General features: G+C 40.5%; 4 protein-coding genes across 10 annotated transcripts; 2 read left to right on the forward strand and 2 right to left on the reverse strand.

Moving 5' to 3' along the window:
- The first annotated feature begins 1,494 nt into the window (after positions 1 to 1,494).
- Positions 1,495 to 10,968, forward strand: smyd1b (SET and MYND domain containing 1b). Of its 3 annotated transcripts, none has more exons than XM_072680981.1 (10): positions 1,495 to 1,622; positions 4,253 to 4,429; positions 4,927 to 5,140; positions 5,305 to 5,435; positions 6,625 to 6,663; positions 7,534 to 7,729; positions 8,916 to 9,008; positions 10,061 to 10,224; positions 10,355 to 10,523; positions 10,674 to 10,968. In XM_072680981.1, the coding sequence occupies exons 1-10, from the start codon at positions 1,501 to 1,503 to the stop codon at positions 10,827 to 10,829; spliced, it is 1,461 nt and encodes a 486-aa protein (XP_072537082.1). In that variant the 5' UTR covers positions 1,495 to 1,500; the 3' UTR covers positions 10,830 to 10,968. The 3 variants fall into 3 exon arrangements, with proteins under 3 accessions (XP_072537082.1, XP_072537083.1, XP_072537081.1); XM_072680982.1 differs by having other exon boundaries at positions 7,534 to 7,723; XM_072680980.1 differs by lacking the exon at positions 6,625 to 6,663 and having other exon boundaries at positions 1,501 to 1,622.
- Positions 10,969 to 11,272: 304 nt separating this feature from the next.
- LOC140556873 (fatty acid-binding protein, liver-type-like) lies at positions 11,273 to 12,861 on the reverse strand. The gene is made up of 4 exons (XM_072680983.1): positions 12,791 to 12,861; positions 12,313 to 12,485; positions 11,884 to 11,976; positions 11,273 to 11,336 (listed from the first exon to the last, which is right to left on the reverse strand). Exons 1-4 carry the CDS (start codon positions 12,855 to 12,857, stop codon positions 11,286 to 11,288), a joined length of 384 nt encoding a protein of 127 aa, XP_072537084.1. The 5' UTR covers positions 12,858 to 12,861; the 3' UTR covers positions 11,273 to 11,285.
- Positions 12,862 to 14,879: 2,018 nt separating this feature from the next.
- On the reverse strand, positions 14,880 to 17,922 carry LOC140557474 (isotocin-neurophysin IT 1-like). Of its 2 annotated transcripts, none has more exons than XM_072681930.1 (4): positions 17,815 to 17,922; positions 17,589 to 17,710; positions 16,396 to 16,600; positions 14,880 to 15,251 (listed from the first exon to the last, which is right to left on the reverse strand). In XM_072681930.1, the coding sequence occupies exons 2-4, from the start codon at positions 17,706 to 17,708 to the stop codon at positions 15,115 to 15,117; spliced, it is 462 nt and encodes a 153-aa protein (XP_072538031.1). In that variant the 5' UTR covers positions 17,709 to 17,710; positions 17,815 to 17,922; the 3' UTR covers positions 14,880 to 15,114. The 2 variants fall into 2 exon arrangements, with proteins under 2 accessions (XP_072538031.1, XP_072538030.1); XM_072681929.1 differs by having other exon boundaries at positions 17,589 to 17,742; positions 17,815 to 17,918.
- A 2,015-nt stretch (positions 17,923 to 19,937) lies between these two features.
- On the forward strand, positions 19,938 to 25,334 carry znf366 (zinc finger protein 366). 4 transcript variants are annotated; one of them, XM_072681932.1, is made up of 5 exons: positions 19,938 to 20,037; positions 21,390 to 22,592; positions 22,845 to 23,057; positions 24,064 to 24,238; positions 24,469 to 25,334. In XM_072681932.1, exons 2-5 carry the CDS (start codon positions 21,537 to 21,539, stop codon positions 24,915 to 24,917), a joined length of 1,893 nt encoding a protein of 630 aa, XP_072538033.1. In that variant the 5' UTR covers positions 19,938 to 20,037; positions 21,390 to 21,536; the 3' UTR covers positions 24,918 to 25,334. The 4 variants fall into 4 exon arrangements, with proteins under 4 accessions (XP_072538033.1, XP_072538036.1, XP_072538032.1 ...); XM_072681931.1 differs by having other exon boundaries at positions 19,980 to 20,195; XM_072681933.1 differs by having other exon boundaries at positions 19,981 to 20,195; positions 22,866 to 23,057.
- Positions 25,335 to 26,351: the final 1,017 nt, after the last annotated feature.

Below are 26,351 nucleotides of genomic sequence, written 5' to 3' on the forward strand. Positions count from 1 at the left end.
ATGGAAATTAACGCCATGTCTGCTTATAACTGAGCCCAGTGGTAACATGTATAATGTAAATAATAGCGGTCCTAAAATTGAGCCTTGCAGAACTCCATATCTTACTTCTGCGTAGTTTGAAGATAAATCTTTTATCTTTACAAATTGATAGAGTCCCGTTAGATATGATTGGAACCATAATAGGGCTGTCCCTGTGATTCCAACCATTTTCTCTAATCTTTCTAGTAATATAGTATGATCTATTGTATCAAAGGCTGCACTAAGGTCTAGTAGGACTAATAAAGATATGTAGCCTTGATCAGAGGCAAGAAGGAGATCATTCATAATCTTCACTAGAGCTGTCTCTGTGCTGTGATTGGGTCTAAATCCAGACTGGAATTTCTCATACATGTAATTTTTACTCAGGTATAAGCAGAGTTGTTGGGCCACAGCTTTTTCTAATATCTTAGATACGAATGTTAAGTTTGAGATGGGTCTATAATTAGATAATACACTAGGATCAAGATTTGGTTTCTTGATTAAAGGTTTTATAACTGCTATTTTAAGGGTTTGGGGTACATGCCCAAGGCTAAGGGATGAATTTACAATTGTTAAAAGAGGTCTGATTATAATTGGGAGAATTTCTTTTTTCATTTCTAGTAAGATCATCCCAACAATCCAAAGAACCATTGAACCAGGTTTGGTTTGTGGATTTGTCATGGTTTTGTATAGACCTAAGTAACCTAAGTGCTATATAGAACCCTTTCTTCAGTGCTACACATAACCTTTTTGCTTAGAGTGTAAGTAATGTCTTCTACAGTGCACCATTTCCATATAAAAGAGAGTACAAGTGTGAAGAACCGTTTTAAAGTTTAAAGAACCTTCACATTATGTAAGAGGGTTCAATAGAAGGTTTATGGTAGAATATCAGAACATCTAAGACAGCAGTTCACCTTAACAAATAAAAAAATCAACACAGGAGCTTTACTATTCACGGCTTGTTAGAAGTAGCGAGAAGAAGCCATAAAGGCTGGGAAAGTGCTGGAAAAAAAAACAAGCAAGCCAAGTGTGTGTCCAGGTGGGAGCAGCTGTCTTTCGTCCCCACACCCCATCCCTGAAAGACAGGCCCAGCTGAGGGACAAAAATACCCCCCAGGATCCTGAATGACCACTCACACCTCTAGGATTGTTACATTTTGCTCGATCACGGGAGGTCAGCTGACATAATAGAACCCCACAAAAGAACAAACCAACAGACCTGGTCTTCTACCTTTGGCCTTCTGGGATAAACCTGAGGCCTAGGGGAGCAATAGAACCCAATGTGTCACAGTGACCACAAAAACACCCCCCCCCTTTTAGAACCCCGAAATGGTACGGCTTGAGAGTGGAGCCTATTTTAGAAGGTGGCAGTGGAATGCCCAGCTGCTAACATTGATGATCTAAAGGACACGCAGACTGAGGACTCTCACAGTGTGGTAGTGAGCTCAGTGAGAAGACTCTGACAGAGTGGCTAACTGCAGGCATGGAGAACGTGGAAGTGTTTGACTCACCAGGAAAGGGACGTGGTCTAAGGGCAACTAAAGAAGCATGGGCCGGAGATGTTCTGTTTGCAGAACCTTGCTTTGCTTCAGTCGTCTTTGACAGGTAAGTCTTATGGAGTTCCATAAGATTCCATATATATAGAGTGACCAGTAAAGACCTGAGCTCATCAACCTATGAACAATGCCATAGAAGAACCACGGTTGCCTTTCTGAAGGACCATGTTTGAACAAAAGTTTGTACCTCTCAATAATATAATATTTAAAGTTTTTACCTAGAACATTTAATATTATCTGAAGGTTCTTTAAAGTTTGTTCTATAAAGGGCCATCAATTAAAGGCCCTTTAGGGTCATTGACATTGACTATACCAACTAACTTACACTCTTAAGAAGCCAGTACTAACTGAATAAACCAGTGTGATTTCAGGGAACACTACAACTTTGTGAATGGTGAAGAATGGTAATAAGAATTTCTCTAAAATAGAAAAGAACATGCAGACTGATAAGAGAGGGTAACAGTGAGCATGACCAAAAGACTTTTACAGACAGAGTGTTTGACTACTAGAATGTTCTCCAGACAGAATAGCTGTAGAGTAAAATCTGGAGAACAGGCCATATTCTCCCAGCACACACAGGCATAGTACGCCAACCAAAAGTCTAGGTTTGGTGTTATTGGCACACTGTGCTCAGGCCTCAAGACAGCACATGTTCAGATTGGACAAATTCTGCATTTTACTGTCATTACTGCTGGAATAGCTTTAGAGCAGTAAACCTTTACTACAGTAAAGCAGCAACGTAACAGTCGATACTGTTGAAAGATACTTAATCCACACTGATTACTGATAATCTGACTACTGTTTGTCTTGGGGACGCAGACTTGTGCATACAGCAATAGTAGCCATACCATGTGAACACTGGGTATTCCTCTATCAGAAGGTCTCCATCACCTTATATGGCATTGCCACTCTTATCTGAAGTGAATGACCTCTTCTGTCTGTTCTGAAGAACTGCTTCTCCTGTATCTCTGGATACCAAAGCTACGATTATGATAACAAAAAGGAAAACATCATTGTAGACCCTCATTCATTGACCACATTGGTATATATAGTTAAAATGCAGTATACATGTACACTGTGATACTGTGATAGACATGCTGCTGACACCAGTCTGTAACTGGATTTAACTGGATTTTGGCCAGTGTAAGGGGTTAGTATTGGGTAATAAATTAAGGTTATGGTTAGTTTAATGATTAGTGTCAGTGTGAGGGTTAGGATTAAGTAATAAATTAAGGTTATGGTTAGTTTCATGATTAGGGTCAGTGTGAGGGTTAGGATTAAGTAATAAATTAAGGTTATGCTTAGTTTCATGATTAGGGTCAGTGTGAGGGTTAGGATTGAGTAATAAATTAAGGTTATGGTTAGTTTCATGATTAGGGCCTGTGTGAGGGTTAGGATTAAGTAATAATTAAAGTTATGGTTAGTTTAATGATTAGGGCCTGTGTGAGGGTTAGGATTAGATAATAAATTAAGGTTATGGTTAGTTTCATGATTAGGGTCAGTTTGAGGGTTAGGATTAGATAATAAATTAAGGTTATGGTTAGTTTCATGATTAGGGTCAGTTTGAGGGTTAGGATTAGATAATAAATTAAGGTTATGGTTAGTTTCATGATTAGGGTCAGTGTGAGGGTTAGGATTAAGTAATAAATTAAGGTTATGGTTAGTTTCATGATTAGGGTCAGTGTGAGGGTTAGGATTAAGTAATAAATAAAGTTATGGTTAGTTTCATGATTAGGGCCAGTGTGAGGGTTAGGGTAAGGTATTATATTAAGGTTAGGGTTAGGGTCAAAATTAGGGCCAGAATGAGGTTTCGGATTTGGTTTTGACTTGATGTTAAGGTTTAGAGGTTTTTGGCAAAAATTAAGGTTAGGCTTAAATCCAGGATTAGGTTTAGTTCATTGGTGTTAGGGTCAGAATTAAGGCCAGGATGAAGGCTTGGATTAGGTTTTATGTACAGGTTAAGGTCAGGATTAGGGCAAGGATTAGGCTTGGGTTTTGAGTTTTAGTTGGTGTTTGGGTTGAAGTTAAGGTTAAGGTCAGGGTCAGTATTACAGTATTACAGTATTTTAGGATTAGGTTTCAGGCTGAGGTACATTATTAGGGTCAGAATTAGGGCCAATATGAGGTTTTCGGCAGAGGTTAAGGTAAGGGTCAGAATTAGGACCAGCATAAGGGTTAGGATTAGGGTATGGGTTGAGGTTAAGGTTAAGGTTAGGGTCAGAGAGAATTAAGGTGAATCTTGTTAATGGAGGAAACAGTTTAAGTATATTGTTTATATATTACAGATATGCTAAGAGGATTTTATTAATTACCTACTAAGAACCACTCAAAAACTGTAATGATGTGCAATAATTTGTAAATAACAATCAGAATCTAAAAAATACATACCATATTTAAAAACACAACTTCCCTACTTGGTCATTGTTTTAATGGATGTTTTAATAAAAGAGAAATGAACTGTAAAACTTGCTTGACTGAGGTGTGAACATGTGATGGTACACCATACAACTAAGCCATAACTAAACCTTAGACTGCACACTAACACTGTGAACCTCAACTCCTCAAGGCAGACATAAAAGTTGTTGACATTAAAATCCTTATGTGCAAAAAAAATTCCTTGTCTTTTTGTCAGAAAGTAAGTAATCTCTCTTTCTCTCTCCCTCTCTCTCATCCTCTCAGTCTTGCAGCGAACGTCTGTCACTGCTGTTTCCGTCGGCAGCCGAAGCTGCAGCGGTGTGGTCAGTGCCGCTTTGCTCAGTACTGCGACCGCACATGTCAGCGTGCGGCCTGGGAAGAACACAAACAGGAGTGTGCCGCCATTAAGAGCTATGGCAAAGCGCCCAATGAAAACATCCGGTGAGCGCCTGAGGACTTGCAGGAGGGTGTGATGGGAAAGTGGAGGGAGGAAGGGAAGGCATGAATGGGAAAGCAGAAATAGGAAAGGCTGAATAGAGATGGATTGGGGGGGCGGGGGGGTTGAAGCCTGGGAGTGTACGCCTTAAGAATTGCTTATGAATCATTGCTGTCACAACAAAACCTTGTACACACCATGTATAGAGAAAATGACATCGAGTTTTGATCAATAATTTTGATAACACAGCAATGACAGTTTCCTAGTATAATTCATAGTAGTTACTGAATCTCCTAGTGTTAATGGATATAACTGAATAGTACCAACTGAATGTCCCAGTGTTCGAGGATGTCATCTAGTATTTAATAATTAAATAGGCCAGCTTACATCTTGCACATACTCATACATACTCATACAGCTCTGCCGATCTTGATGGCTGTTAGTACATCACATAGCCCATACATAGTAATGTCTAATGTGCTGCCTTGATGTCTCTATTTAGCCTCGCTGCTCGTATTCTGTGGCGCCTTGACAAAGAGGGAGGTGTGGTCTCAGACATGCAGCTCACCACACTGGATGACTTGGAGGACCACATCTCTGAAATGCCTGAGGATGACCTGAAGGACCTTAAAGTGGACATCCACAACTTCCTTGACTTCTGGCCCAGAACCAGCAAGCAGCACACTGTGGAAAGAATCTCGCACATCTTTGGAGTGGTACATATGATTTCTGATTTCTGATTTCTGATTGTTATTTACAAATTATTGCACATCATTACAGTTTTTGAGTGGTTCTTGGTGTTGGCTTTATCCATGCGTGTCTAGTTCCAAATATGGTTATATATTGTCCATCACCATAACCATTCTCCATTACCTAACAGATCAATTGCAATGGCTTCATGGTGAGCGATCAGAAGGGCCTTCAGGCAGTTGGAGTTGGTCTGTTCCCCAACCTTTGTCTTGTCAACCATGACTGCTGGCCTAACTGCACTGTCATCCTCAATAACGGCAAGTAAGTCTGGCCAACAGTGCTTATATTCTAGTTCAGAAGTATCTGTGGTAGATGAAAAGTCCAAGAAAGTATGCAGGTGAAACGCAGATGGAAGTTTGGGAGGAATGAGACAGTTAATGTTTAAAGGAACTAAGAACTTGAAGTGAAAGACTGGGGGAGGACTAGGCTGATGTGGTGGGGTGCAACTACCAGAAACATTGCTCTGAGTGTAGCAAAATGGCTCATCTGATGAATATAGGAATCAGCTGAAATCCTCTGGCCTACTTAAGTCATGTAGTTCTTCTAATTCAAGTCATTGATGACTGAAATAATCAGAAATGGCAATGACATCAACTTGAAACTATCAGTTCTGTCAATACCAACACCAGTGTTGAGTACCAGCCGATGCCAATAGCTCCTTTGAAAAGGAGCTACTGTCATCTGAAGCCTTTAAGATGAGCCTGTTAAGTACTTTCAAGTGACACAGCCATCTAAGTGTTGGCTCTATGCCTAGGAGATGGACAGTTCAATCTCTGGGAATCTAAGAAAATATAATTAACCTTGCTGTCCCTGACCCATCATTCAGAATAACATAAAGGGTAGACTGTTCTCTCCTCTAAAAGAAATGTGTTTTTGAATATTTGATTGGAGGCAGTTGACTGTATTCTTGTATATTCAGGTGTCTTGCTTCACTTCTCAGAGCAAGCATGTACAAGCTGTTACTCTCACTGATCAGGGGCTTTGCGTGTGATGGTGGCATCTAGCTACCTAATTGGGTAAATATTAGGCTACATTTTTTACAGGATTAGATGTCGTTTATCTTTCCTTTTCTGATCCAGCATTGTCAAAGGAGTTCAGCCTGAGCTGCCTCTAGTTGTAATTATAATCACAGTCAGTTGGTGTAGTGTAGAGGAAATAGTAAGCACACCATCAATAAGGGCAAGACTTCAAACTCTACATCGGCCTACATGAGTAACAGGATTAAAATTGAAGTCGTTCTGAATAACAGTGTCAACCAAATGCTAAAAATGTGAATAATCAAATTGAAAGTCAGGTCATTTCAGTGGAAAGGTTTGTTTTGTGCAGCAGTATGCTAAGCTGGGGTAAGGTAGTTTAATGGTTGAGTAAGTGAAGATTTTCTGAATGAGGGGTTTCTGGGTAGGCTTTCAATGGTTGGTCCCTGCAATGTGCTTCTTGCTTTGTTTTTCAGTCATTCGGCTGTCAATACGTTGTATCATACTGAGAAGAGGTGGGTCTGTTTAGCCTCAACTCACCAGCCAAACTCTTCACCTTATCTTCTGTTCGCTATGACCTCTTTAATCACACATCCTGCCAATCAGCTACCCAAATGCAGCCGCCTTCAAACCGTCAAGAATAGATCTACATGCAGCTCTAGACCAAATTTGATCTGCTGACCAACTTGCACCTTGCACATTTGTAACTAATTTACATACATTATTTAGATGTTACACCAATATATAACAATAATTTAATGCTTTTGCTTGAACCTACCTCACATAGGCTATGTCGTTTAACCAGGATGGCTAACGCTACTGGGTGGTTGGTCGATTGTCCTTTCATCTTTTCTCTTACATCCTTAACCATCGCTTAATTCCAGACGTGTAGGTCTTGGCTGTTTGACAAACCGTGTAGCTGCATTCATATGTCACTGTCTTCTGTGTCCATGTCTTCTTCTTTTCTATGTGGTTTTGATACTTGTGTAGAGTTGAATCCTTCACATTGTTTAATTTCTGAAAGAACGCTCCTTCACAAGACCTATTTCTACTTACAACTAATGCCAGATCAAGTCAAGGCCTTGTATATGATCATCATGTAGGTCAATATACAAAAGTTGTTTGACTGACCAGCAGAACTCACATCTATATGCTCTTTAGAAGATCTGAGAGTGTTATTTTTCTACTTACTTGATCTGGGGAACTGCAGTGAGTGGTACTATGGATAATAGATGATGATAACTGATACTGACCTGTGATCAGCACAGCAGTTTCATCAAAAATCTCGAAAGAGGTCAGGATTGGTACAGAGTAAGCTGCTCTTAGATCTGCATGTCTGCCTGGACTGTGCCTGGACATCACCTGCCTTTTTCTATCTGTGACAGAATTGAGCTCAGAGCCCTGGGTAAAATCAATGAGGGAGAGGAATTGATGGTGGCCTATGTGGACTTCTTGAACCTGTCAGAGGACCGCAAGCGCATGCTGAAGCAGCAGTACTTCTTTGACTGCACCTGTGAACACTGCACCAACAAAATCAAAGATGACCTGAAGCTGGGCGGTGCAGAGGTGGAAGGTGTTAAGGTGGGCAGAATGTAAAGAATGTAATTTAATGCTTCTATATAGCAACGAAAATGAATTCAAAGATGTTTTGGAGTAAAATATGGATTCATAAAGTAGCAAAAACTGCAGATCAGCAGAATTATTTTTCATAAACTACTATAAATGATTTGCTAACCATTATGGAACTAATAATGTAAGTTCCAGTTATAAGACTGAGAAATTTAACGTGGGCCAACCTACAGACCCTAGCCAGTCATCAATATTTACCTGTAGCTTATAATGGTGCAAAAGTGGCATTACAATATAATTAACTGTAAGAATATCTTTATTGACATCTACTTAGTAATGTTCAGATTGATAACTTGAACAATAAAAGCTGAAGTATGTTACAGGACATAATGTTCTGGACATTGTCAGATTTTTTGTATGTAAATGAGCTGCACTTTCCTCATTTTCATGTAACTCCTTGGTAAAAACGTGACTGTATGGTTGCCTGTGTCATTCAACAAAAGCCGGGCTGCTCTGTGAGCCAAATTGTACTCATTAGTACATGGTACAGGGCTTTCCATGCATTAATGTTCCAGAGACCCAGCTGCGCAAATGCATATTGACCTCCCAGGCTGAAAGAAGGGGAAAAGAGCCTGGTATCAGCTCTCGCTTAGCTATGTGCAGCCCTGCGGGGCTCGGGTCCAGAAGCCTTTGTGTGGGGGCTATATTTAGACACTGTAGTGTTATTCTGTTGGAGCAGCTGATTCATTAGATGAGGAACAGGATTCCAGGCTGTCTGAGGCCTGGCAGCCAAGAGAGTGCAGATTATGTTACTCGTCTCTCGAGACTTCTATAAAAGCAGGAGAGTACACTGCATTTAATATATTCCAATTGTAGTAACTTAGGCCATTTATTGGGGTGTAAAACTGTTAGCAAAATGCATCTGATTGTTTTATGTAATGTATAAAGAGATTGTGTTTAGCAAAAATAATAATAATAAATGCTATTTTCATTTAAAACAGACTCAATTAACAAAATAATCAAATCCTAGTGAAATCTGAGATTTCAGGATTCATCAACTCATAGAAAAAAGAAATCATCAAAAATCCAAACATTTACCACCTGATGTTTATACAAATCAGAGGAATCTAATAAGTACACATGTTTCTTTGCCTTAAAAACATTCACTTTAAGTCTTACTATTCTTTCTTCATAAAAGGCGCCAGAAGAGAAGGTGAAGGAAGTGACAGAATACAGTAAGGAGATGCTGCAGAAGATGGAGAAGGCCCGTTTAGATGGAAACTACAACGAGGTATTTCCGACCATGAGACAGAAATGTTTCAAGTCCATCTCACAAACATCAATTTACCTTTAGCACGACTAACACAAATGATGCCAAAAAAAAGCAAGACCATAAAACATGCACTTTTGGTTCCCTTAACCCCTTAACACTCCAAGGCTTATTTACTTCCGAGGCATGTTACTGGTGGGGCTATTCATTGATAATTGATGTTTGCAATGAAACCTTTGGGCCGCCAGTGGGACATAGGCTTTTTAATGGGTTAAGAAACTTTAATTGCTAGTACCATTGTATGTTAAGAGTTCTTTGTAGAGCATCTACATTATGTGGAGGTTCTTTACATTTCACACACTTACAGATTTACATAATGTCATCAATAACACAATTTTGAAAATGATAAAGATCTATTGAAAGGCTTTGTCTTGGCATGCTTTTTAACACAGTTATTCTATATTTATTCTCAATAGAATCAAATTTTTAACTAATTGCAGTCTTATACAAACATTGGCACCCCTGGTTCATTTACATGTTCATGTTTTTGGTCATCTTAGCATAAATTCTCTACAGAGAAAACTCTACCTCTACCTCTACACACTCTAAATCATAATCACTGTTTATTTGCTTAATTTTGAAAAAATGAATATTAATTCTTAAGTGTGCACAAATATGTGAAGCCTTTTTTCCCCAATATGTTAATTCCACACCCCATAAATAGAAATGGTGTTTATGAGAAATATTCAGACCATTTTAACATTTATTTTTGTAGTGGATTTGTTCACTTACTTTCATTTAAAAAATCAACCCTGGGTCATTCGTCCATGGGTACCTAAACCTTTGCATGAGGCTACTCTTTGGAATATTGAATTATTAAAAAAAATCTTTGCAGTCCATAATTGCAGTTAGTTATTAATTAACATTTATTGCAGGTAGAAACCTTTTGCTTGCTTCTTACTAGCCAGTGCTACCCCCTGAAATGATTATTATTATTATTATTATTTATTAAGATATAATAAATTCTAGTTTTCTCATGATACTCTGCTCTTCTTCTGGCACACCTGGTGTAGGTGGTAAAGATCTGCCGTGAGTGTGTGGAAAAACAGAAGGATGTTCTAGCTGATACCCACATATACCAGCTGAAGATGTGGAGCACGCTCAGTGAAGTCCTCTCCTACCTTCAGTTCTTCGAGGAGGCAGCTGAGTATGCACGCAAAATGGTAGATGGATACATGTAAGTGTCAGCCTTCATGAGTCTTCATGAGTCATTAATGACTGCCATTAATGAGATACCCACATGAACTTTTGCACGCCTTTTTTTCCACAAGTTTTTTTTACAAGCTTTTCTTGCACCCCTGAAACAGGAAACTGTACCATCCAAACAATGCTCAGCTGGGGATGGCCACAATGAGGGCAGGAGTGACACACTGGCAGGCTGGACACATAGAAGTGGGACATGGCATGATCTGCAAAGCGTATGCTATTCTGCTGGTCACCCATGGGCCAACACACCCCATCACTAAAGACCTAGAGGTAAATTTATGACCTATTAGAGTACTGCCTATTATAAGAGATTTGAATACTGTCAATGTTAAAAATTCCCATATGTGGAATAAAAAAGCAGAATAAACTGAATTCTCTTCTTTGTTAACAGTCTAACATGAATGTTTTTTTCCCACTCAGGCCATGCGCATGCAGACAGAGATGGAGCTTCGCATGTTTAAGCAGAACGAGTACGTCTATCACTCCATGCGGGAGGCAGCGCTGAATAACCAGCCCATGAAGATGATGGCAGAACCAATGGAAGAGGGCATCAAGAGCCTCTTCCGCAAAAAGTGATCTCACAGAGCGGACACTCTACCGCACTCTTACCAGGGCTGTCTACTAACGTCACGTTACATCACTGTGATTAAAGAGACTCAGGCCAGCTTCACAGTACAACTGACAGCTGTTTTACCCTACCTGGGACACTGTTTTGGATTATCTTTTCTTTCTGAAAATACCATGAAATGCTTAGCATTGTTTTTAAGTCATATTTTATAGGTCTGAATGTTCTGTTTCTGTTTTTTAAAAATAAATAATATAATAAATTTATGTATCGAAATAATGATGCTTAAAAAGTGCCTTTTTTAAAAAGAACATAAACTTAATACACGTAGGTCTAATATAGTTGTGGAAAGCAAGAATTAATGAAAATCAGAAGGAAAGAATGAAATGACTTTGCGAAAATGTGGCAGTTTTTATTGTCTTTATTAGTATTTTTTGCAGTTTTTCCAAAATGAGCAGTCTGTCTCCTCACACACGCTTGCTGGTTCTCTTGTAAACGATGTTTCCCAGAGTCAGGGTCTGCAAAGGCAACCACAGCACCATCTTTTGGTCACATGTATTTTCAGTAAAGCATTACATAGACCATAAAGCATTCACATCTTAAAGTACGCCAGCTCCAAATTCTTTAAAATAAAGATACTGCAAAGTGTTCTTTTAGCAGTTCCATTTGGGAACCACTTGTGGTTACCTACAGAACCAGTAACACTGTGTGTTGCGTTTTTACCTTGGTAAAGGACCTTTACATCTAGTGAAAATTCTTTAAAGGTTCTTTAAGTTCTTCTCACTCACACCTTTCCTCTTCACATTACATTTTCCCTTTACTTAATGGGTGTCCAGTTCCAGTCCTTGAGTCTAGCACAGGTAATTGATCTTCTCAAACCAGCACACTAAACCTGCACTCTTAAAATAAAAGCTCCTGAATGGTTCTGGGCTTGAATGCATGGTTCTAGGGATCTTTGTTTTCAAGGTTCTAAGCAAAAGTTGTTCTTCTACATGCACTAAACAACATGTGTCGAGCTATGGCCCTCATGGCCGTAGTTGGGTTTATCAATCAGTTTTTACTCACATTGACAAGTGTGTTGCCATCAACAAGCTCTGTGACCGACTCAATGCCCTTCATAGTGACCTTCAGCTTGTTGCCCTCTTTCATCACCACAGACTAGAAAAAGATAAAAAAAGACACTATTATAAATAAGCACAGAATGTTATTTACGAATATCCAGTATGTGCAGTGGTGTCACACCAGCTGGCGTATTCTAGGCTATTCTCCCAGTTATTAATCCAGTCTTTTTTTCCATCCGCTATGAGTAATACAGTAATACAACAATAGCAATACCATCCTGAATCTACGGTGTAAGATGCACAGTTACAAGAGTGAAAAGTAGAATTCCAGATCTAGCAAGATTTACTTCTGGCCTCGGATGCATGTCTGATCTCTGAGAGCAGTAAGCAGTGTACAAAGAGGAAAGATCAGTCAGAAAGATAGCGGCCTTGCCTTGATTTTCTCTCCAGTCAGGGTCTCCAGCTCAGCCTCCTGGCCGACAGTGAAGGAATTGACTAGGACTTTGGTCCCTGTGGTCACAGTCACTTTGAAGTCATCTCCATTCTGCTCGATCTCTGAGGTGCTCTTGATGTCCTTGCCCTTCTCGATGAGGTCATCAGGAAGACCTGCAAAAAGTTCACATTTTTTTGCCGTTACATTTCATTAAACACGTCTAGCTTCTTTTTAGCTGCATATAGAAGATGCAGTAGAACGTAGAACACACTGGTAGTTACTGGATAACCTGGATAACCAACCCCTGCAGTGCAACTGCTTTTAAACTCTCTCAGTTCTGATTTTACACCATAATATTGCACCCTTCCAGGAGCCAAAGAACATTAGACTACAAATCAGTTCAGTTGTCTGCCTCAGATGACCCATTGCTAATTCCTGCATTGCTATGACATTGAAGCATCGTCCTCAGCACACCTACCAATAGCCTTCATGAAAGGCACAAAGCCCTCCTGGCTTTCCAGCTGATATTTTCCAGAGAAGGACATTGTGAGAGGCTACACGAGAGGAGAAGATTGCCAGCTGCAGATGCTCTTTATATGTTCGTGTAGGTCTGTAATGATTAACCGCAGGGGCGGAGATGCTCCCTGCTCTTACTGACCAAGTATTGCAAAAGTTGCTTGTCATATACATAAAATCCACATGAGCATTTTGTAGAGTAAATGTGGCTCTGTGGGCAAATTGTCCCTGGCGATGATTTTGACCCATGTCTCACATTGACTCTAACGTTAACCTTTACTCAGTTCTCTGCACTTACTCCTCACTAATAATTAAACAAATGATGTTATTGCAGAAAAAGGCAGTGTAATGCATTTCATTAGTTGTTTGTGTTTCATTATCTGTTCAGTGGGGAATGAACCCAAAGTTGCACATGACTGATATGAATCACTGAAGACAGCTTGCTCTGTGATCTCAGCTCTTTTTACTAAGGGTGATTTATAGGATAAAGGCCATTCATTGTCCTCTTTCTTTGCTATATTCTGTTGCATTTATTTCCTAGATGTCTGTATCATACCTAGGGTTGCAGCGGTATACCAGTTTTAGGTCTACCACGGTATACAAATTGATGGTTATCATACCATGTGCATGAGTTTTAAAACCCAAACAGCTGATTGATTAATGGAGACAATAGTCAGCAGACAGCAGGATAGAAACTAGTTCCATGTATTACTTATTTTTGTGTCAAAAGGGAGGCATATACTTCTATTATGAAATAAATACAAACATTTTATCTATAATAAAGCTTTTATTCAATCAATGAACCTTCTGTTTCTATTCTTTTAAAGGTATTTGTATTTTATTGTAACTTCTAATAATAGTAATACGAAGAAGAAGAATAGTAAAATACCATATACTGTGATACTATAAGACTGTGATATTTTATAAGACTGTGAAAATCTCTCTGTTGTAACCCTAATCATACCCAACATGTGATTGTGTTGTTTTCAGTGTTTCTTGATTTATTTCTTTTCATCTGATTCATTTTACCACTGCCTTAAACAACCTTGAACAGGTACGTTTCTTCAAAACAGCACATTTCAAACCCCTCAAAATGATTGAATTATGCTCAAATTTAAGATATGTATACTTACATACCATACTATACCATATATACCATATATAATATGCTAATGTCTTGGTTGAAGAAGCAAAAAAGTTAAATTTTACCAAATCACTGCATCATAGTGTTAAATATAGCCAAATACATATTTAGGATTTTGCAACTTCACCTGTCAGCCAAGAAAAAAGTATTTCTTCAATCCAAAAGCTAGTATCTCATTTAGAGACTTCATCACAGTCCATAGCTGCTATACTAACGTCTGTGTTAGCCTTATTACTGTTAGACCAAGATCACAAGTCTAAGCTCCTTCAGACTGACGTTAGTGGACATTTGGACTCTGGACTAAGGGTATCTTCTCAATCAATGCCTATTATCAATCCGTCATTGCGTGGCCTTATCAGAAACAAGCCAAAGATGGCCAGGTTTGGCTTTAGCTACTGGCTAACTGGCTAGTGGGAAAACTTGCTGAGTGGGTCCCTTGTGATCTTCAAGCTCAGACTGAAAAACCTTTTGATGTCTTTGACGAGCATTCAAGCACTCTACAAATCTTGTAATCTCTGTGTAATGTGTATGTGTGTGTATCAGTACTGTGAAGTATCAGTACTGACTCCTGTTTTAGTGTATAAACTCAGGAGTGTCTGTAGCATATTTTCACCAGTTTAAAAGTAAGTGAGATATTACTGAACTGCTCAAGCATCTAAAAATAAATCAATGTTCCCGTTTACCATGAATAGTAGTCAGCTCTTTAAGAAGAACTGTGTGTCTCAACACTTTAGTAAGCATTAGAAGAGATAAACATGTTCAGGAGATAGCACACCAAAGGGCCGACTTCATCAATTATACTGGAATTGTGACATGAGCGACTTGCTTATCACTTTATCATCATGAGATTAAAATGACATCATATCAATGCAGGTAGGAACACAGATATTAAAGACAGACAGCAATATGATCCCTTCTCTATATTTATTATCACCACATAAACATATTCCAAGAGTAAGCTAGCAGTCAGTGCCTTAATGTTTAGAATACATTTTATGTACCGATGGTTATACATACAATGCATTCTAGCTACATTTCATACAAAGTCATGTCAAAGGGGAGTGCATTACATTGTGTCAGAGCCAGGGCTCCAGTTATAGAAACATCACACCAATCCAGTCCAGTGCTCCAGCCTCAGTGGCTCACTGGTGGTTCCGGCTAGCCGGGTGTTGTCTGGCCAGGTGCAGGAGCTTCATCAGGACGTCTCCGCCAAGACCCTGATTACTCTCTGGATCAGCTTCATCTTCTGCCAAACATGACTGATCGGTACTGCAGCCCTCTGTTGAGCAAAATGTATTAAAAAGGAGTCAGTCATTCGAAATCATTCGGAAAAGGTGGCTTCTTTATAATTTTGTGCTGGAGGCAAATGTTAGCAAGCTATTTTTATAGCTTATACCAATTAGCACTGGTTAAAAAGCAAGGCTAAATTATCACACGCTTCCCCCAAACCTTATTCAGTTCTTAGGTAATCTCAAACAGAAGTAGCTTACATAGTTTTTGACACTATCACACTGTCACACACTGTCTTCTAAATAAATGGACAAAAGCATGGGCTACACTTCGGGCTTCAGCCACGGTTGCTGCTCTACTGAAAAAAGAAAACAGCTGAAACATACCCCAGCTGGTTTAGCTGGTTGACCAGCATAGCATGCTGACCATGCTTTTAGCCACACAATCTAGTGTATGTTCTTGTCCAAATATTAGGAGAACAATACTTATGGAAGTATGTGCAAGTCAAAATCATATTCAGTTATAATAATAATAATAATAATAATAAACAACTTGTAAGTTGACATGGATTAAGCCTAGTTCAGCACTGTATTTTGCTTTCAATGGAGAATTTCCTTTTAGAATGCTTTGAAGTGCAGGACTTGGCTTAATTCCTGTCTGGGATACCAGAACATTTGGTTTGCTGGTATGTGATGTGGTGACTAAGGGAAGATACTTGTCCATCATCGTCTAAAAAGCTTTTAATTTCTAAGGCCTAAATGAAAATGTTTGGAGCAAGGTGTAAAATTACAACTGTTCGACTCAATTACTCAAACTCAAAATACTTGAAAAGTACAAATCTTAAAAAAAAAAAAACATTTACCCAAGTATTTTGTACCACTGATTGTATATATTTGGTTTTATCTAAGATATCCCTTAGGGAAAATGGTCAATGTTTCTTGGCATGTTTCAGAAACTACTGCTACGTGGCAAGTTTTATCAAAGACCATTTTAAAGCAATTTTAATTTATCTAGGATGTCCAATTTAAGTAGCACAATAGTCTATAAAAAAATCAACACCTCACACATGTTTTACCAGCATATCAATGTGTAACTGCTGCAGCAAATCAGCGCACAGTTTCTAAGAAGTCATAAAACGCAGTTGTCCTTATCTCAGTGACCTGACATGATAAAGCTGACGAACCCACACTCACCTGAGTGACAGCAGATTCCAGGGGCAGCACAGCGTCCTCCCTCAGACCCACATGTTCTCCCTCCGCTCTCACACGGGCTGGGCAGGTAGTTCTCCTCCACACAGCTAGCTGCCTCCGGAGAGCCCACGTAGCAGCCCAGTTCTGCAGCACAGCAGATACTTTGGCCGAAGCAGCGGCCCCTGTCTCCAGGGCCACAGGCCATACACTGCAGGAGGAGGAAGATTTTACATTGAAACAAGGACTGCATTGCATTTACTTGATTTTGCATAATTTCCTCAGACATTAACACAGCTATTACTTTTGGCAACAGTGGTGTTGAGGCAATGTTATTGTCTAATTACATGTGAATTATGTGCAAATAAAGGAATAGAAAAATGATGTGTTTAATATGCTGGGGTATAAAGATACCAGCATTGCCACTAGATTGAAAGCAATTACCTGCTAAACCATGCAGCTAGATTTCAAGTCATATTTCTAAATGGCACTGCAGCTTGATCCTGTTCTTTCCAGTTTAAGGATTAGGTAGAAAATTAAAGACCTAATACTTTACATGTTTTCACCTCCTCCAGTGAATTTTTCCATCTCTGCTATAAACTATTAAAGCAAAAAGTTTGGAGCAATGCCATATTAGAACCACTTCTGGTTTCCTGAAGTAGTGGTTCTCAAACTGGTCCTCAGCCTCTCTGGACAATCTACATTTATGTCTTAGACTATCCTCCTGTTGCAAGTTGGTTAAGATCTGGACCATCTGGGCAGTGGTGGCTCAGCGGTTAGAGCGCCGGGATATTGATAACAGGGTTGTGGGTTTGATTCCCAGGCTCGGCAAGCTGCCACTGTTGGGCCCTTGAGCAAGGCCCTTTACTCTCTCTGCTCCCTGCTCTGGGTGTGTGTACTCACTGCCCCTAGTGCACTAGTGTGTGTGTGTGTTCACTACCACAGATGGGTAAAATGCAGAGGACACATTTTGCTGTACAGTGACAAATACGTGCACCTTTACCTTTGGGTTCCTTGAGGACTGGTTAGAGAACTGTTGCTCTAAAGAACCTCTCAGTCAGTTGAGATCTGTAAACTTCACACAATTTCTACACCAATCATTTTTCCTCCTAGGACCATACATCCAAACTAAGAAACCTTTAGGAGTTTCCCTATCCTATGTTGTTCTGATGGTACCTAGGTCACACATTCCATCATACCTTCCGAGCTGGAGCATCTATCAGGGATCTCTTGCCACCTATTGGGCAGTTAGAGATATAGCAGGCTGAGGCGACAGACAGAAGGCACAGCAAAGGCAGGTAGAGCGTGGGCCCAGACATAGCTGCAGGAGTGAGAGCAAAGAGGCAGCGATAACTGACCACACAATAAATGATAAAGACCATGTATCTCCACTGATAGCACCTTCAGATAAATCATGTTACTTACTGCTTGATGAGCTTCTGATGCTGCTTGCAGAGCGAGTGAGCAGAAGACAAGATGTTCGAAGAATTTAGAAGCAAAGATGGCCTTTTTATACTCACCTGATGAGCGAAGCGAGTGCCACGGCTTCACCTTTACTACTTAAGCCTAATAACTCAACCTTAATTGCTGCAGTTAATAATAGCATGTGATTAGGTCAATTATTCGGTAGCCACTTGGCCTGTAGGGTCACTACAGGTCACTCCAGGGCACTACTTACGTGCGTGATCACGCATTTGCCACAGGAGCGGAACAAAGAAGAAGAGAGAGAAGAGCACTTAGTCAAATGAAAAATGCATTTGCACACTTCCTTTACACCTAGGGGTTTTATGTACAGAAATGAAGGGTTGGCTATTTTCTCGTACAGCAAGTCCAAAAGGAGGCAGATGGTCCTCAAGGATGTGCAGTTCACTATTATATGTGAACATATTCCATAATATTACAGTTACAGTTACTTGAATTGAAATGTGCACTGGAGAAATGTCTAGAATGTAGTCTGTAGTATGTAATGTTTAATATTAAGAAATTACAAAAAAATATTATATATACTCAATTTGACTTTTTGATTGATTTTGTTGGCAGATAATTTTGTTGCAAATCATGTTACTCCTTTCAATAAAATATTAGATTAGACATTAGACCTGCTTTTCCCCAGATTTTACTCAATTATTTTTTTAAAAATGGTAGAAATAGAATATTTTACAATAAGAAATATTACATATGGTGACTAGACTATTTTTTTTTTGCATTATGGGTTCACTTGCTTGAATTATTTTCAAGTTTTCATTTTTTTAATTAAGAATTATAACCTAAGAAGTCAACATTATCTCTATATCATCACTGTCCAATGAAAAACATGCATCTCTAAAATGATAATTTTGCAGGAGAAGGCAAAAACTTTGAGTTGTAAGTAAATGTAAAATGGAAGTTTTTGTTATATTTTATTAGTAGTCATTTTAGAGCATTTCTATTGGTCTATTTATCCATAATTTTTCACACTGTGTACAGACCAGCTAGAGGGTCCATGTATACAGTGGAGATATATGTGTTTAATTGAACAACAGCAATATGCAATATGTCTTAACTTAAATGCACCTGAGGGCCACCGAATCCTTTACCCGTTTAACCCTCCACAAACATACATGCACACGCCGTGTCCACGTGTACTTGCTTTTCTACAATGTCTTATTGAAATGACTGTCCGTCAGCAGGGTCAGCAGGTTAACTGTTGTGATAAGACATATAATACAATGATAATCGCCCTGGTAATTGGTTTTTCACCAGTCATTAGATTTGCTCAATTAGTGTCTTCCGGTCCATTAAAATACCAGAATGTCAAGAGATATTTTTGTACAACTTTGGGTTTGGGTTAATCATGTCTTCCAGGATGCTAAACCAAAGTTATAAGGGGAAATTGGTATGCATGGACAACATGGCATGGTGATGCTGCACGTAGAGTGTGAGCGGCACAGCTCCAGCGGCCTAGGTTGTTGGTCTTTGTCTGTGATGAGGTTCTGTTTTTTTGTCCCCTCTACTTACAGATAAACACATACAGATAAGTAGATGAACTGGCTTTGCTATGCTATGATAGATTGTGGGTGGGTCTATGATGGACTGATGTCCTGTTTAGTGCCCAATGTTTCTAGGTAGGCTCTGGACCTACCTCGACCCTGACCAGGACAAGGGGATAAAAATAAAGGAACTGTGAGTTACAGAATAAAAGCTTGTAGTCTAGGTTCCACATTCAAGGTTTCTTTGCTGCAACTTTAACTAAGACTTTCTCTACTTCCATCAAAACAGGCAAAGCTGAAAGAGGAACTGAACACGTATGCAGTGTCGGCGAGAGGCCAGTGGCCTCCCTGGAGATTGTCTCCACAATCTTGAGGGCTGAATCTATATGTCTACACGTATGCAGCCATACACAATGAATACATTCGCTTTTTGCTTTCGGAGCCACACAACTGCAAAAGTTTGAAGAGGAATGGAGATGTCTATCTAATGTTTCCTTATTTTTCAGCAGGAAGGCACAGGCTTGTTGACTTCCTCTCCCCTCCCTTCCTTCCTTCTCTCCGAAGGTACTCATCTGAAAAATGGGAACAAAGTGATTGTTCCTGTTCTCTTTCTTAAGTCACTTCAAATGCTGTCTGCTGGGCTGGAGGCTCATTGTCCAGAGCACAGGGCAAGCGTCAGGTAAGTGCCCGGGGGCCGCTAGCACCATGCTAACGCACACTCGCACTCTGGGCTGAGGCAGGGGTAGTCTCTAATCAAGGCCACTGAGCAAGGAGGAGCCTCTCTTTATGATCTGAATACATCAGGGACAGGGAACTGGGCAGACTGTGGCCTCTGAAGTGAGTAGAGTGATTTTACAGGTGCCGCCGGCTGAGCGGTGACTGATTTGTGATATGTTGCAAATGTCTTTAACAAGTACTTTGTTATTTGACAACTGTCTTGACGGACACATTGGTTTCATACTGTGTAACTTGCAAAGAAAATGTAGGGCGAACAGTCTTGTAAGATTTTAACCTCTTATCTCTCAGTTTGGTTTTGGTTATGCAATCTGTTTGCATGCTAAGAATGCATTTTCTGTTTTAGTAAATTGGTAATAATTGTCTTTCTATGTAGTTTTAGTAAAATATTGAGTATGTTCTCTCAAGTCTTGTCATGCACTTGATGCTAGACACAAAAACCAAGGTGACTTTACTGTCTTCTGCAAATGTGACAGCTTGGAATGACAAAAATATATTTTTATGGCATTGTCTTAAACAATAGACCTCCATTTCCACTCTGATTGATAGAATCAGATGATAAAATGTGCAGGATAAATGGAATTTGGGGTTGGAGTGGTCCTCGCACATTTAGAATTGCATGCTCAACCGGTCCAATTCGTCGAAAAGCTTCCAAGTATAAATGATTTCTAACTATTTAGAAAAAGAGCTGATAGATATGGTGATACTACTTCCCCTATATTTGCTGGGTTCTACATGGTTTATGAGGAAATACTCATCTGAATAATCATAGTGATAGTGACTGACACATGAAAAAACCCAAACAATTAACATGTGTTTGAACAAGAACTACTTAAGTTCCTGTGTTTCTTTTTTGTTCAGTCTTCCCCATTCACTTTCCCTCTGTTTAGCAAAGTTAGCTGCAGACAAACAATAATACACTGCTGGTCACTGATACATTCAAACCAGCTTCATCTGATAAAAAAAGACAGATGATAAAAGCATTGTCTGTGCAAAAAGAGAAGTGTTTGCTGTACCGAAGTAAAAGACAAGTCCGGTAAAGAAACACAGAGAAATGAAAAATGAGAGGGTGAGAGTTTGGTCTGTGTGAGTCCACTTCCCGTTTAAGCTTGAACGATGAGCGCTGAGGCCATTTTTTTCTTCTGTCTGGAGAATCTGAGAAAGTTGAATGATGTTATGCTGCAAAGTCAAACATCCACAGTTTTTTTTTTCTTGATATTTATGATTTCCAGGTGCATCACTGAATAGCATTTTTATAAAATACGTCAATGACTCTTATATTGTTTGTATTTCCAGGCAAGTGATGGACAAATCCACAATTTATGCTGAAAGAAAGAAGCCGCAAGACAAAGACCTGAGGACTTGTTCTGACCCATAACTACAGCCTTTTCCGTCCTAAGAGGTTCACTCATCAGCATCAGCGATCCCAAACTAGGTTTCAACATGGACCCAAACGACTACAAAAACAAGAGGACAGATGAATCAAGAACTGTTGACCTCTCCCATCTTCCCCACCCTATTGCCCAACCCATCCCATCCCGGCCTCGCCCGCCGAAGTACATCCCGGAGATGATCGATCTCAACAGGCTTCAGTTCCATCGAGTCCTGGGCAGGTATGATACTGTGCAGGTCAAGCAGGAGACGATCAAGCCCATGCCAGTATGGCCACCATCCCCACTTCTACTGCACCCTCCTCCTCCTCCTCCATACTTCCCACCACTTCATCCAAGCCTGGTCCCTTTCCCTTTTGTCATGCCCGGCCCAGTCATGCACCTTTCTCCCAATCATTTCTACCAGAGCGAGGCGCTAAGATACCGGCGAAGGAGCCAAGAGGGTTCCAAAACGTCCTCCACTGAGAAGTTGGGTCTGAACGTGCACGTGGACGACAGCTACTATGTCGACGTGGGGGGCGACCAGAAGCGCTGGAAGTGTCGGATGTGTGAGAAGTCCTACACCTCCAAGTACAACCTGGTCACGCACATCCTGGGCCACAGTGGCATCAAGCCTCATGGTTGCGGTCTATGCGGCAAGCTCTTCAAGCAACTGAGCCACCTGCACACCCATATGCTGACCCATCAGGGTGCCCGGCCCCACAAATGCCAGGTGTGCCACAAGGCCTTCACACAGACCAGCCACCTGAAAAGGCACATGATGCAGCACAGCGACATCAAGCCCTACAGCTGCGGTGTCTGCGGCCGTGGCTTCGCCTACCCCAGCGAGCTGCGGGCCCACGAGCTCAAGCACGAGAGGGGCCAGGAGAACATCTGTGTGGAGTGCGGTCTGGACTTCCCCACACTGGCCCAACTGAAGCGCCACCTGACAGCTCACCGGGGACCAGTCCAGTATGACTGTAGCGAGTGCGGGAAGAGCTTCCAGTACCCCAGCCAACTGCAGAACCACATGATGAAGCACAAGGACATACGGCCCTACATCTGCAGCGAGTGTGGCATGGAGTTTGTCCAGTCGCACCATCTCAAGCAGCACACGCTGACCCACAAGGTAAGTGCAGCGCTTTTTAAGAAGGTGGAAGATGAGTAAGATTTTAGGGGTTGTTGCAAAGTACAGCAACACATGTAGACTAGTGGTTCCCTACTCTAGCCCTAGAGTATCCCCTCCACTTAGGACCAGGGTTCAGAACCACTTATACTAAACCTTGTGCTTGTGGGGACTGAGATGCCTTGTAACATGCATATTGTGCAGGTTCAGGACTTGATTTTTTGACTGCACTCTCCCACTCTCCCTCACATGAAGAGATGTCTTCATGCCTTTCAGGGAGTGAAGGAGCACAAGTGTCGCATCTGTGGCCGCGAATTCACCCTGCTGGCCAACATGAAGCGCCACGTTCTCATCCACACCAACATCCGAGCCTACCAGTGCCACCTGTGCTACAAGAGCTTCGTCCAGAAACAGACTCTCAAGGCTCACATGATCGTCCATTCTGACATCAAGCCATACAAGTGCAAGGTGCGTCACCGACGTGACTAACATTACGATAGCCCAACCTAAACTTAAGTGAGCTATTATTATGCAAGCCTTGCTTTAATAATTCAGGGAATGATGATGAAAGGCTGAGGTCAGGTCAGTTTTTAATCCAGGCTGTATAAGTGTCACGTTTTAGCATTGGCAGTCAGCTCCAGTTCTACAACATGAATGATATAATTCAAGATTGCACATAATAGTTTCAGCTTTGTTCTGATCCTCATCATAGTCACAATAGTTATCTCTCAGTCCCAATATACTGAGCTGCGGTCTATAGCATGTATAAGACTGAGATATTTACAGAAATGCAAGTTTCTGGACAGACACCTCCTAAAACAAGCAAAGATGTCTTGGGGTCCCTGTTGTTTTGGAATGCTTGTGACCTTAGGCTGAGATGGGCGGCTGAAGGCGATGACCAGATAGCTGCGTTTTTGGCAGCCGCGCGTCTCTTCGTCCATAGGAAGGATATCGCCGCACAAACTGCCCCTGTAACAATGGCTCTCTCGTCCCCCGAGAAAAGGCCCCGCAAATAGATTTCATCTCGCTTTCTCTTGTGCTTGGGAGCACTTCCTGTTTTCTCACGGTCCTTTTGGACAGTTTACAGTCCCTCTCTCCTCCTGAAGGAAAGGCCCACCCTAATAAAAAAAAAAAAGAATGCAGAGGAAGGACAGCGCAGGAGTGCCCTTCCCAGCCAGACTCTGGCTCTGTCTGCTGGCCTCTTCCTCTTGCTGCTTGACTCATTCATGGTTACTCTCGCTTCTCAGCGTGTTTTGATATAGCTAAATTTACAGCATGGATTTCTCTGCATTTCCTTGAAAGCGATTTAAGTTTAGAACATGTGCAAAGGGGATGGTGGTGCTCATTTTAGGGTCTCAAAAGGCTATAAACAATGAAGAGATAGCATTGAATTCTTGTATTTACTGCTATGTGATATGACATGTCTTCATTAGTGATGATTAGCTGTTGCCTGAATGACTGTTCTTTTTTTCAGCTGTGTGGGAAGGAGTTCAACAGAATGCATAATCTGATGGGTCACATGCATTTACATTCTGACAGCAAGCCTTTCAAGTGCCTGTACTGTCCCAGCAAGTTCACTCTGAAAGGGAATCTGACCAGACACATGAAGGTTAAACACGGTATCATGGACCGAGGCCTTGATGCCCGAGGTATGAAGCATCACCAGTCAATAGCTAACCAGTTTGATACACTAAATTAGGTTCATTCTAAGTTGTGTGCAGTTTAATTCGATGGTTTGGCAAAAAAAAACGAATGACATAAATTTTCATATGTGTAATCAAGTCTGTTTGAGTTTACTTAGCCTAAACATTGCTTTGGGAGTGGTCAAATGAAACTGTTGCTGATTGTTGGGTATCCTCTATTCTCACTATCACTGCAGTGTTCAGGCGACGGGGACGTTTGTGCCTGTCAGCACCGCTGCGGCTCCTGTCCCGTTATAGCCAGGACGAGCCCTTCGATCTGTCCCAGAAGAGCAGGCCCCTGCCGCGCCTCTCTCAGTCGGACGGTGAGAGCGTGCGGGGGGGCAGCTCCAGTCGAGAGGAGGATGAGGACAGTCTGTACAGGATGAGCCAGTACAGCCCCGACCGCTACCACTCCGGGCTGGGGCGAGCCCTAGAGGCCAGAGAGGCAGATGATGAAGATGAGGAGGAGGAGGAGGAGGAGGATGTAATGGTCCATGTCGATGAAGAGGAGAATAATAGTGAAAAGCAGTTCTACGTGGGCAAGGAGGAGTTCCGGTTCCACAGCGAGAGTCAGCGAGGCTCAGTTTCAGATGGAGAGATCTATTTAGCCAGATCCTACCGGGACCGGAAATCAAGCTGTGAATAATTCTGTTCGAAATCTTGTAAAATGGGTCTCATGGGGAAATATTAATAAATTAACTGCAAGGGTCCTGTGAAACAGTTTGTTGCTTGTCAGCAGTATTGTAGCATAAGCAAATGTGCTAATAAAACAATTAACATATTTTTGTAAAAATTAATATAAGTGTTGCAGTTGTTTACTCAATACATGATTGATAGAGAAGGTGAATGTGTGAGAAAATGTGATTGCTTAAATGACTGACAAATCATCCTTTTTTCACTTGTACTGACAGAGTGATAACATCCTTCCTTTTTCTTTATTTTTTATTGCTGAAATAACATGTAAAAAAAGCTGAAATGAATTGTCTTGTGATTTTATTTTTCTTTGCGACCAATTCTGATCTGTATTTATAAAATATTAAATGTATTTTTAATACATTACTAATACCTGTGTGGCTATTTTCTTCACTTTTACTACCAAATGTTTATCAGAATATTGTATTGTATATGTTAAATATAATATATTCCCCATGTGCCTTATGAATGTGCATAGAGTCAGCAGAGGACATTTGAAATAAAATATGGTGAATTTTTAAATGCAGGAATAATTGTGACAACTTCTTCTGTTTGAGAATGAACACATTTAGTAGGTGTATCATTTAGTCAATTACAGTAAAAGTGACGAATATGCAGTTGAATGCAAAGATTAGGTATTTTGTTTATTTTTTAAATAAAGAAAACATCTTTAAAAATACACTTTTCTGCAAATGTCAACACTGTTACTTTACATTAACAAAAATAAATAAATAAATAAATAGTAATAATAATAATATCACCCACTTTGTCAGGTACTACAGCTTCCAATCGCTTTTTGTAGTCAGCTGGGTGACCTTCTTTTAACACTCTTATTCTATATACAGTGCTTCTAGTTTTTCTCCATCTTGTGTACGACATGTTTACGATGCCAAACAATGGACTGTAAAGAGCCTTCCAAAAGTTTCAGCTCGGATTTCTTGAAGCTGTCCACGGTTCGAGGTTTTAGACCATTGTCCTGTTGTAGAAGCCAGCCTGTTTTTGTCACTTTTGCTTCCATAGTTTGTTGATATTCTTTCTTTCAACAATAGAAAGCTTCCTGTGCCACCGACTGCCACAAAACCCCAGAGCACAATATATCCACATCAATGCTTAACACACAGTGGCATGTAAGGGCTTGGACACTCGTGTTCCAACTTTCTGTTACAGTGAATAGTTAAGCAATAAAAGATTCCCAAAAGACATGAAGTTTGCTTTAATAGAAAATCATTTCTGGGCCGAAAAGTTATATTTATATGTGTGTTTCGATAAAGAATCAGGCTTGCTTATATGTTCCTTTAAAAAGAATTCGTTAGATGTTAGATTTTATGGTGAGGACACAGGAATGGTTTTCTTCTGAAGCCTCTTTCATGCAGATTATGGAAGCAAA

Source organism: Salminus brasiliensis, chromosome 6 (assembly GCF_030463535.1).
Source record: "Salminus brasiliensis chromosome 6, fSalBra1.hap2, whole genome shotgun sequence".
NCBI classification, from domain to species: Eukaryota; Metazoa; Chordata; class Actinopteri; order Characiformes; family Bryconidae; genus Salminus; species Salminus brasiliensis.